The sequence below is a fragment of the Macaca nemestrina genome, chromosome Y (genome assembly GCF_043159975.1).
Source record: "Macaca nemestrina isolate mMacNem1 chromosome Y, mMacNem.hap1, whole genome shotgun sequence".
Lineage (NCBI taxonomy): Eukaryota > Metazoa > Chordata > Mammalia > Primates > Cercopithecidae > Macaca > Macaca nemestrina.
The window spans coordinates 3,578,762-3,591,514 of NC_092146.1; the positions used below are offsets into that span (position 1 = coordinate 3,578,762).

At 45.8% G+C, this 12,753-nt stretch overlaps 1 protein-coding gene across 4 annotated transcripts in view; it reads left to right on the forward strand.

The window, feature by feature from the left end:
• LOC139360993 (cAMP-dependent protein kinase catalytic subunit PRKX-like) overlaps nt 1-12,753 on the forward strand; it is a 99,629-nt gene that overhangs the window by 55,464 nt on the left and 31,412 nt on the right. For all 4 annotated transcript variants that reach the window (XM_071089489.1, XM_071089490.1, XM_071089492.1 and 1 more), the window contains exon 4: nt 2,608-2,727. In XM_071089489.1, coding sequence (XP_070945590.1) covers nt 2,608-2,727 — 120 coding nt within the window. The remainder of the gene's footprint in view (nt 1-2,607; nt 2,728-12,753) is intronic.

Below are 12,753 nucleotides of genomic sequence, written 5' to 3' on the forward strand. Positions count from 1 at the left end.
CCTCCTGACTAGCTGAGACTACAGACACCTGTCAGCATGCCTGGCTTTTTTTTTGAGATGGAGTTTTGCTCTTGTTGCCCAGGGTGGAGTGCAGTGGCGCAGTTTTGGCTCACTGCAACTTCCACCTCCCGGGTTCAAGTGATTCTCCTGCTTCACCCTCCCATGTAGCTGAGATTTTAGGTGCTCACCACCATGTCCAGCTAATTTTTGTATTTTTAGTAGAGTCAGAGTTTCACCATGTTGACCAGGCTGGTCTCGTTGACCTCCTGACCTCAGGTGATCCACCTGCCTCTGCCTCCCCAAGTGCTGGGATGACAGGGATGACACCGTTCCTGGCCTTTTTTTAGTAAAGAAGAGGTCTTGCTATGTTGCCCAAGCTGGTCTGAGACTTCTAGCCTCAAGCAATCCTCCTGCCTCAGCCTCCCAAAGTACTGAGATTACAGGTATGAACCACCATGCCTGGCTTTGTGGTACTTTTATTTCATGGATGGCCAAGAGAATTTGAAATTTGTATGGCAACCAGTTGTTATCCCAAGGGCTTACAGATTAATGTGGAAAAGTCTGTTGTCTGAAAAGAATTGGGGTATGGAGGTGTGGTGGGGAAGGGAGGAAAAGATAACAGTAACAACATTTTGGGTGGGTTCCTGCAAGCAGGAAGCTGAGGAGCTGAAGCCAAGATACATGCCCACACCACTGCAAACAGGGCGGACTCAGGCAACATGTGCTGGATATAAAATAGGCTTTGCACGTGCTTGATATATTGTGCAAAGAACTTGAGAGTGGATAAACGTGTACATTACTAGACTCCATGGAACTTGCTTTTTGTTCGGTTTACATTCAAATTACAAAGTAGAGTTTCTTCTTTCTTTGATGTGCCTGGGGGAGGGAAAGGTCTTTTGCAAAGCCTCTGTATTTTTTTCCCCTCAAAGGATGTTGCTTCTTTCTGCCTGTCTACAGACAGGCCCCACACACCAGGACAGCAAGCACGTGTCAGGAAGGGTGGATGTGGCTTGGAGGTGTGCTACGGGTCTGAATTGCTGAAAGCCTAAAGCAAAATTCTACCCAGCAGTAGAACGCTAATGGGATATGGCCTAGACATGGCGCCCTCTCTGGCGTTAATGATACTCAGCTCCTTTCTAGTCCATGAGGCTTCCATCTTCTGCTGCAGTCCTTGTTATCTTGTCCTGACTTTGTTTAGCAGATGCTTCTGTAACCAAAACACAGGTTCAGCTGCTCACCATTTGCAGAGTGCAGTTAGCAAGAGGTATGATATAAAGAAAGTGATTTTTTATTCCAGAGCTTTCTTAGGGGAAGAAGTACAGACTTTTTGCTTGAGGCCACCAGTTTGTTTTCGGAGCACAAAGCAGGCACTTTTAAAATGGCATGCAGGGGAGGAAGTATATTTCTGTCTTTACACTTGTTTCCAGGGGGCAATAAATATTTTTTTTTTTTTGCAGAAGGTCAAGAGTGAAAGAACACATATATAAGCTCTGCAGACCATCCAGTCTGTTACAAGTATGGACTCTTCTCTTGCACTTTTTGTGGTTTTTTTTTTGGAAAGAGTCTCCCTGTGTCACTCAGGCTGGAGTGTAGTGGTGTGATCTCGGCTTACTGCATCCTCTGCCTCCCAGGTTCAACTGAGTCTGCTACCTCAGCCTCCCGAGTAGGTGGGATTACAGACATGCATCACAATTCCCAGATAATTTTGTATGTTTAGTAGAGATGAGGTTTTGTTATGTTGGCCAGGCTGGTGTCAAACTCCTGGTGATCCACCTGCCTTGGCCTCCCAAAGTGCTGGGATTATAGGAATGAGCTCCTGCGCTAGCCTGAATGAGTTCTTGAATTATTCTTTTCAGTGCCACACTTTTTTGTTTGTTTGAGGGATAAAGGATTTTTAAAAAACATTTTATTTATTTATTTGTATATTCATTTTAAGAACTTCTGTTTCAGGTTCAGGGGTACATGTGCAGGTTTGTTATATGGGTAAACTGCATGCCACTTGGTTTACCAATTATTTTGTCACCCAGGTAATACACATCATACCTGACAGGTTATTTTCCCATCCTCATTCTCCTCCCACCCTCCATCTTCAGGCAGGCCCAGGTATCTGTGTGTCCTCCTCTCCGTGTAAGAGTGTAGCCAGTGTTTAGCTCCCACATATAAGTGAGAACGTGGCGTATTTGCTGTGTGATGTGAGTCCACTTAGGAGAATGTCCTGTTCACCTCCATCCATGCTGCTGCAGAGGACATGATCTCATTCTTTTTCCTTTAGTTTAATTCGTTATGATTTATACTGAGACAGGTATAAATAACTCATAAAAAGTCTGAGTTTTTTTGCTTCTGAGTAACAGTGGTAACAGTACCAGCAACAGTAGCAAGGATGATAAAACCAATTCTTTAGTTTCCAAGCCAGTTAAGAAATGTTACTATGGAAAGGAATCAGCAAAAACAATGTTACTGTCTTGACACAGTAAAATGTGTGCACAGGAGGGTAAAGGGAGCATGGTTTTACTCAACTAAGTTATTGTAACAATCAGAGCTTCTAAGGTGACTGCATTAGCCAAGCACCACTGAGTTTTGTGGGGTCTGTCTCTGTCGCCCATATAGGACTTGGACCCTCTGTGGAACACCCGAGTACCTGGCCCCGGAAGTCATTCAGAGCAAGGGCCACGGAAGGGCCGTGGACTGGTGGGCCCTCGGCATCCTGATATTCGAGATGCTCTCAGGGTAAGTGGAGTCTCCGTAGAGAATCTTCATCTTACAGGCCAGCACCCCCTTCCCCCACCCATTCATCCCCTCGGCCTTTCTGTAACCTTGAAAACAGTACGTGAGTATCACAGACACACGGTGTGGCTGCACACACATCTGCTGCCCTGCTGAGGTTGGCAATGTGAATTAGCAGTTGAGTTTGTTTGAATAAGAGGCAAAAAACCTAAACTTGTGAAGGAACCACCCATGCATGCCCATTGAGATTTTTATATTGAAATATCCATATCTTCCTTAAATATAAAATTAACGTTCTGGGCTGCTCCAAAGGTGGTGAGTTATCTCAGTTGGTTTTCACAGTTAGCTACAGATTGAACTCCTTGCTCTCCTCTTTTCCCCCTTATCACTTCTGTGTTTAATTAGTCTTAAAAAGAATTTAGAAATTAAAGTAAAAATGAATCTTCTGCACTGACCCTTGCTGAAGTAACCTGCGGAGCTCAGGAGGGCACAGGTTGGGTCAAGGTAAATCAGCCAACTACAATTGAGTGGCTTCTGCATGAACAGCCGGCGAGGAAGGTGAGAATATGTTCTCTCCTAAAACCGCACACCTGTGGCACAGGAAAGGGGTGCCGACCCAGACCCCAACACAGGGTTCTTGGATCTCTCGCTAGAAAGAATTCGGGTAAAGTCCATAAAGTGAAAGCAAGTGTATTAAGACAGTAAAAGAATAAAAGTGTGGTTACTGCTTAGGCAGAGCAGGCCCGAGGGCTGCTGGTTGGCTATTTTGATGGTTATTTCTTGACTGTACGCTAAACAGGGGGTGGATTTTTCATGAGTTTTCCTGGAAAGGGGTGGGCAAGTCCTGTAGCTGAGGAGTTCCTCCCCTTTTTAGAGCTTATAGGGTAACATCCTGATGTTGTCGTGGCATTTGTAAACTGTCATGGCGCTGGCGGGAGTGTCTTTTAGTACCTAATGCATTATAATTAATGTATAATGAGCCGTGAGGACGATCAGAGGTCACTGTTGTCGCCATCTTGATTTTGGAGGGATTTGGCCAGCTTAGTAGCAGCCTGTTTTATCAGCAGGGTCTTTGTGTTCCGACCTCCTATCTCGTCCTGTCACTTAGAATGCCTTAACCGTCTGAGAATGCAGCCCAGTAGGTCTCAGCCTCATTTTACCCGCCCCCTGTTCAAGATGGAGTTGCTCTGGTTCCAGCGCCTGTGATCCCTGTGTTGGGTGACATTTGGAAGTCAGGGGAGGTGCCGTCCTCCCTGCCACCACATAACAGAGAGGTCGGTCATTTGTTGGGATGTCAGCATGATTGAGTGTTCAAGTCTAGCATGTGCCTGGGACAACTCCACTATGACTTGACCAGAAACACAAAGGAAGCATGCAACACTTGGAAACCCAGGACGTGGGCGTCATCCTCATTCCATTGTTAGTACCCAGCATGTCCATTAATTCCCTAAGACGACTCAGTAGTGTGGCACTTTTCCAGAAAGGAACCTGTAGAAAGGAGTGAGCTATGTGTGTGCAGAGGAACTGTTGCACTGTGTGGCTCTGCACGAAAGGCTCTCCTCTCTGGGATGAAGACGAGAGGAAGCCCAGCCTGCGAGGGCCCAGAACACCGGTTGGGGGATCCTCTGCCGTGCTTTGCCACAGCCGATGCTCTGCCTTCTATGTTCTCTCTTTTCCTGTTTCCTTCTTTTTTCTGCTTGTCCCTGAGTCTCAAAGACAGACACCAGCGTATCCTTCCGTTGTCGCAAAAGCCAGGTCCTTGCTCACATCTCTCTGATTCCCTGCAGGGGGTCAAGACCAGAGATTTTTACTGGGAAACCTTCCCTTTCAGTTGGAAACAAAGGAGGGAAGGAGGAGAGGCATTCTCCTGCCTGGAAGGCGGGTCTCAGCCAGATCCTGCTGGCGGGAGCACCCAGACCCAGCGCTTGTTCCTGGGGGTGTGGAGCATGTGACATTCTAACATCCACCTTAGGAAATCCAAGCAGTCACTGACTTTTGTTTGGGGAGCAGACAGGGGTCATAGTCCCATGTGCTTATCTCTGCTGCCTTTTTTGAAGAAAGTGCATCCGTTAATTTCCCTACTAGCTTAGGGATTGGAACGATGTCAAACAAGCACTATCAAAGAATTCCATGATGAGAAGCAAAAGGAGAAGAATGGAACTTGCGAAAACTTGTATTTCATTGTGTCTGGCTATCTGTGTATATTTATCATCCATCAATCTACCCACCTGTCTTTTTATCTAAGTCTGCATACTTGTCCATCCATCCACACACCCACCCATTCATCCATCCATCCATCCACCCACCCACTCCTTTGTCCAGCTGTCTGTCCACCCAACAATCCATCCATTTGTCCATCCATCCATCCATCCATCCATCCATCCATCCATCCATCCATCCATCCATCCATCCCTGTCTATATGGTCTACCTTTTATGTATGTATATAAATATCTGTTTTTCCATTTAGCCTTATCTATCATCTGTCCAAGCTCTCATTTAGATATTTATATATCCATCTCTCTATCCATCTCTTTATGATGTTTTTATCTATCTGCCTACCTACCATGTAGTTACCTGTCATCTGTCATTCATGTATCAGTGTATCTACCTACTTCCTATTCATCTATCTTTCTGCCTATCCATCTGTTAATCATCTACCTTTCTGTGTAACTGAATACCTACTTACCTGTCCATCTGTCAATCATCTGTCTACCTATTCATCTTCCTGCTTTTCTGTGTATCTACCTACCTATTTATCTGTCAGTCATCTATTCACCTACCTACATACCTATCCATCTGTCTCTAGCTTTCTGTCTGTCTAGCTATCAAACACCTATACCTACCTACCTACCCGTTGGTCTGTTGAATTTTCCATCACTCTTTGCTGAGACATGCCTACAAATCAGAATCAAACTTCTCAATATGCACCCAAACCCATGATGTCCTAGGCAAACCCAAAAGGTTAAAAATAACTTAGGCAGGCCGGGTGTAGTGGCTCAAGACTATAATCCCAGCACTTTGAGAGGCCAAGGTGAGCGGATCACCTGAGGTTGGGAGTTTGAGACCAGCCTGACCAATATAGAGAAACCCTGTTCCTACTAAAAATACAAAATTAGCTGGGCATGGTGGCACATGTTTGTAATCCCAGCTACTCAGGAGGCAGAGGCAGGAGAATTGCTTGGGAGGCGGAGGCTGCAGTGAGCTGAGATTGCGCTGCACCATTGCACTTACTATCCTGGGCAACAAGAGCGAAACTCCCATCTCAAAAAAAATAAATAAATAAAACCACGCATATTGATTGGCATCCACCCAGGGAAAGGCACCACATTTTCCCTCTGTGATGACACTGACCACACGAGGGCAGCATTGCCTAAGGAGTGTTCATTGTATCCGATTGGGTAGAGTAGCGTATTGTTAGAATAGAATATACTATTAGAACATAATATTGTTAGAATATAACAAAATTATTAGAATATAGTTAAAACAATGTTAATCTCAGTATGCTGAAGTTAAAATACATGAAAATAAATTTAAAAAAAAGAATATTATAATTATAGAATTGCTGTATTAGAATTGTTATATAAAGTTATGAGAATTGTTAATGGGCTATAGTATATTAGAATATTTAAATATATTAGAATACAATAGAATGAAAAATAACCTAATTATAATATATCATTAGGCTAACTGAAAATTAATAATTAGTCCTGGTGTGGTGGTTCATGCATATAGTCCCAGCACTTTGGGAGGTCGAGGCTGGCAGATCACCTGAGGTCAGGGGTTCAAGACAAGCCTGGCCAACATGGTGAAAACCTGTCTATACTAAAAATATCAAGAAATACTAGCCAGGCATGGTAGTAGAAGCCTGTAATACCAGCCACTTGGGAGGCTGCAGCAGGAGAATCGTTTGAACCTCAGAGTGGGATGTTGCAGTGAGCCGAGATCGTGCCAATACACTCCAGCCTGGGCAACAGAATGACACATGTGTCTCAAAAAAAAGAATAATTAAATGAATAACCATCTCCTAATCCAGACCCCAATCTGCTGACCTGTGCCTTTCATGAGACAGGGAGCTGTTGATTCAGAGTAAACCTATTTTTATTCTCGGTTTTCCTAATTAGAGTCTATTTCTGAGTGCGTTTTTCTTCCCCGTTTCTCAGCAACCTGTGTCTCTTCGCACCAGTGGGTTTCTTGAGAGTGGCCAGCCTTGCGACCCCAACTCTCCCCAGGCATTTCTGGGCTCTCCCTCTGCTCTGACTGGCCTGAGCTCTTGCCTCGACAGACATGCAGGAGGCAGCTTTCTCACTGACTTCTGCATCCCCTTCTGCCTGCAGTACCTTTTCCTTGAAGCAGCTGCAGGCGTCCTGTCTACCTGTGTCCTTCTTCTCTTGAGAGCCCACATGTGGCTTCCTGGATGACTGGAGTAGAATTGGAAGCTCGTTATCATATGAGGTTCTGAGATGATCTGACTGTGGGTGGTCCACCCTCTTTAGACAACAGCCTGGCCCCTCCTTGTCTCCCCCCAGTTTTTTAAACATGCCTGGAAGCCCGACCTATCCCCCTGCCTACAGGCATCCCTGGGGCTGGCCCTTTCTCTTCCACTGCACATGCAGCAGGCTCACCTGTCACCTGCTCCCACAGCCCTCTGGGGCCTCCCTGTTCTCCTGGGCCATGCCCTGTCCGATCAGCCCATCTGTTTTCTTTATACTGCTTAGCAGCTCTGAAACCATCTTGATTTTGTATGTATTGCCTGCCTCTGAGATCAATGCTTCCAAGCTGCTCTCCTCACCTCCTCCAACCCAGAAACTTCTGGTGGCTAGAGGGAGGGCGTTGCTGCACACATAAGTGGAGCCGGCCTGCAGTCAGAGTCCTCCTGCTCCCTTCACAGCCCGTGTCTGCACCTTCCCTATTCCAGCTCCATTTGATGGATTCCCACTCTTAGCAGGATCAAGTGAGGCTGTGCCTTGTCTGTTTTATTGCTTTTACTGATTGAATTTTCCACTAAGAACAGGGAAAACATCTGTTTGGTAAAATCTGCCATGTGATTAGGAAGGAGATCATATCATGATGCAGATTTTATTTTCATGGAATGAGGCGTGTTTAGATCAGATGAAAATTGTGTGGCACATTGTGAAATAAAATCACTTACGCACTTTCCAGGGCCTGAGCTCAGCTCTGATTTCTCCCACCATGTTCTCTTTCTTATCCATTTCCATGTTTTTGTTCTCCCACAGTGTTTAACTAAAAAGTTAGGTAAAGGCTGGACATAGTGGCTCAAACGCCTGTCACCCCAGCACTTTGGGAAGCTGAGATAGAAGGATTGCTTGAGGCCAAGACTTCGAGATCAGCCTGGGCCACATAGTGAGGCCCTACTGGTACAAAAAATAAAAATAAAACTAGCCAGATGTGGTTGTATGTCCCTGTAGTCCTGGCTACTCAGGAGGCTGAGGGGGAGGACTGTTTCACCCAGGAAGTCAGTGCTGCAGTGAGCTGAGACTGCACTAGTGCACATCAGCTTGGGAGACAGAGCAAGATCCTGTGTCAGGAAAAGGAAAAAAGGAAAAAAAACAAACAAACAGCTAAAGCATCAAGAACAAAACACAGGCACACAAGGCATAGAGCAGAGTTTAGGGTAAGAAAAAGCCTCCATGGCATCTTGTCTTAGTTATGACAGTAGGGATTCTCAAAGTGGCATCCCAGAGGAATGTGGGGTTTCTGAAGTGTGTTTTAGCAGATGAGTGAGATCATTTTTCCAAAGATAAATCTGAATAGTGATGAATTTTCTTCACAGGTGTCAACTAAGACAATATGGCATAGCAGACAGGGTGCAGAAGATTCTAGAGAAGGTGGAATCTGTCTGCAGTGGAGCCTCTTCCATGGGGAGCATTAGGCATTGTGCAGTGGTTCTCAAACATGCAGGCCTCGGGAACCCTTCATCACACACCTCAGAGTTATTAACAACCCGCAGAAATTTCGTTTCTGTGTGTTACAGCTGTCCACGCTGACTACATTTGAAATTAAAGTGGGACTGAAATATAAATAAACAGAATACATAAATAATATATGTGAGAAGTTAATAATCACAGAGGTGAACATAAATGGCATTTTTTAATGAAAAATGTGTGTAACCACACTTTTCTAGAGTTGAAACCATTCAGGCTGGGCACGGTGGCTCACACACCTGTAATCCTAGAACTTCAGGAGGCTGAGGTGGAAGGATCACTTGAGCCCAGGAGTTGGAGGCCAGCCTGGGCGACATAGTGAGACCCCATCTCTACAAAAAATAAAATGAAATAAACCAATTGCCCGGGCTTGGTGGTGCACACCTGTGGTCCCAGTACTTTGGGAGGCTGAGGCGGGAGGATCACTGAGGCTGGGAGGTCAAGGCTGCAGTGAGCTGTGGTCTCGCCACCGCACTCCAGCCTGGGTGACAGAGAGAAAACGTTCGTGAGGAGGTTGGCCATGTTTTCTGGGTTTTGCGAATCTCTTAGTGTCCAGCTTTCACCAGGACTGCTGGCCTCTCCTCCCTTCATCTGCAGACTGTCTGCTGTGCTGCATAGCGTGTTGCTGAGTTGAGGCATAGGAAGAAAATTCATCACTATTCAAAGCTGGAGTCAGAAAAACGAACTCACCCATCCCTAAATTGGGGTCGGGAAGCCACTCTGGGACTGCACTTTGAGAGCCACTGCTGTGATGCCCACGCGAATGCGCCCGGGGCTATATTTTCAAACTCTCCGCTCAGCCCCAACCCTCACACACCCCAGTGCTTGCTCCTTCCGCTTTATCCGGCCCTTGAATTCCCCTGTCTCATCTCCCACCTCACCCACCCTGGTTCATCTGAGGAGCACAGATTTTATATGTATTTATGATTATGATTATGATTATTATTATTATTATTATTTTCTTTAGAGGGACTCTCTGTCTGCCACCCAGGCTGGAGCGCAGTGTGTGATATCAGCTCACTGCAGCCTCTGCCTCCTGGGTTCAAGCAGTTCTCCTGCCTCAGCCTGCCAAGTAGCTGGGGTTACAGGTGCGCACCACCATGCCTGACTAATTTTTGTAGTTTTAGTAGAGATGGGGTTTCACCATGTTGGCCAGCCTGCTCTCAAACTCCTAACCTTGAGTGATCCGCCTGCCTTGGCCAATCTCCCAAAGTGCTGAAATTACAGCCACGAGCCACTGTACCCAGCCTAGATTTTAGTTTTTAGTCTGAAGGTATCAGGACAGAAATCTTTGAGGAAGAAGTCAAGGTCAGATGAAATTCTAGTGACGACTTTCTTCTTTTCTCTAAAAACCTCTGCCTTTCTTCTCTTGAATGCATTTCCAAAGCACCTGTCTTCCAAGGCCAGCCCTGTTATTCTGAACTGGGGTAGGTAGTGTCAGCTGATAGTTTAGGAGGGTGTTTTTCCAGCTGAGGTCTCTGAGTAAGAGACCTCCTCTCAACACCACCTCTGCCAGGACAATCTATTTTAAGGGAAGATGTAGACAGGTGGAATGATTGTGTTAAAATTTTACTGGCAAATGATAGAGGTAGTGGTACAATTGGCAATAATTTTTTTTTTTTTTTTTTTTGGGAAACAGTCTTGCTCTGTCCCAGCCCAGGAAGAAGTGCAGTGGTGCAATCACAGCTTGCTGCAGCCTCTACCTCCTGGGCTCAAGTGATCCTCCCGCTTCCGCCTCCTGAGTAGCCAGGATAACAGGCACACGTCACCATGCCTGGCTAATTTTAAAAAAAACTTTTTTGTAGAGATTGGGTCTTGCTGTGTTATTCAGGCTGGTTTTGAATTCCTGGGCTCGAGGGATCTACCCACCTCGGCCTCCCAAAGTGCTGGGATTACAGGCATGAGCCACTGCACCCAGCAATTTTTTCTTTTGAGATGGGGTCTTATTCTGTGTCCGTAGTTGAGTGCTGTGGTGCAATCATAGCTCACTGAAGCCTCTACCTCCTGGGCTCAAGTGATCCTCTTGCCTCAGCTTCCTGGGACCACAGAAAGCTATATCTGGGAACACAGGCACACACCAGCACATCCAGCTTAATTTTAAATTTTTTGTAGAGATGCGGTCTCATTGTTTTGTCAAAGGCTAGTCTTGAACTCCTGGGCTCAAGCAATTCTCCTGCTTTGGGTTCTCAAAGTGCTGGGATTACAGGCACGAACCACTGTGCCCAGTATTTTCTTCTTTTGAGACAGGGTCTTACTCTGTCGCCCAATCTGGAGTACAGTGGCACAATCATAGCTCACTGAAGCCTTGACCTCCTGGGCTTAAGTGATTTTCCTGCTTCAGCCTCCTGAGTAGCTAGGACCACAGGTGCACACCACTACATCCAGCTAGTTTTTAAATTTTTTTGTAGAGACAAGGTCTTGCTGTATTGTCCAGGCTGGTCTTGAACTCCTGGGCTCAAGTAATCCTCCCGTGTTGGCCTCCCCAAATGCAGGGATGACAGGTATGAGCCACTGTGCCTAACTTGGACTTTAATTTTTAAGGTGAAAATCTTGAACTTGCATTCATGCTGGTTAGCAGATTGTTCTTGCAAGTATAGCTGTCACCACAGATCAATTTAACTTGTTTAATCATGCCAAATGCCATATAATGATAATTTATTCTCCACTTGGTAAGAATTGGAAGCAGTCTGTATGTTTAGAGACAGAAATTTGAGGGTTTCAGAGGGCACTGCCCAGGCGTCCGGGGGAGTGCTGTTTCTCAGACACACACACACGCACACACACACACCACACACACACACACACCACACACACACACACACCCCACACACACACACTCTGCTTTTTCTTCCGGTCAAGATCATCAGTTAGTGCTCACTTATTATTTATTTTTTTCTGCTTATTAAATACCTTTCCCATGATCTTATGTAATGTCTACTGTCCAAGAGCACTTCGTTTAATATTCTCCATAAATGTTTTTAGGTATGTATGACACGTTTCCTCCTGGAGTTTAATGCTCCATTCCTGTATTTGTGCATTTCCCCGATCAAGTCACACAGCTGAATGTATTCAGACAGGGTCGCCACCCAAACCCAGAGAGAAACAGGAATACAAGTCCCCCAAGTTTTGTTACAGAGAATGCTGCGGATGGGTGAGGGAGGACAGGCTCAGGAGGTTGTTCATGTCTGAGGCGGCAGCGTTGACGCAGATCGGACACGCAGATCTGACAAGTGTCCGTACTCAGAGCTCTGTTTCCCAGCCTGGCCTGGATGGTTTATCAGTACGTTGTGGTGGCTCATAACTGCAGAACCAGTGGACCAAAGAGAGACGCTATTGGAAAAGTTACTTTCATGCTAAAGTGCAAAACGAACAACTGAAATGTTATTTAAGAAGGAAGATATGCTGTGTTAAGGCCACATTGCACATACCTAATCATTTACCTTTCTCTCGTATCTTTCATTTCCTCATGTAACCCCTACCCCCACTTCTCTGTCACCTCTGCCATTGATTTCCATTTTTGTACTTTGTATTTCTCCTCTTTGTTTTTCTTCGAATTTTTCTTCACTGCAGTGTATTGGATAGTTCATGAGTGTAGTGCTACGTATGAACGTCCTGACGCTGCTGTTAGAAACTACCACAGACTGGAAGGTTTAAACAAGAGAATTTTATCCTCACCTAGTCCTGGAGACCAGAAGTTTGAGATCAAAGTGCCTCAGGACTGCGCTCCAGGGAAGGATCCTTCCTGCCTCTCCCAGCTCCTGGGGGCTCCAGGAGTCCCTGGGCTTGTGGCCACATCACTGCAGTCTCTGCCTCCACCTTCATGTGGCTTTCTCCTCCATGTCTCTGTCTCCCCTTTGGTCTCTTAGAAGGAAGGACACCTGTCATTGGATTTAGGGCCACCCTAATCCAGGACGCTCTCATCTCAAGATCCTTCAATTAATCACATCTGCAAAGACCCTGTTGCTGAATAAGGTCTCATTCCAGGTCTGGGCATTAGGACGTGGATGGATCTTTCTGAAGGCCACAGTTCAGTCCACTACAGGTGTATCCAGTTCCCTCTGGAGATGTTAGGGGAGGATCCTCCCT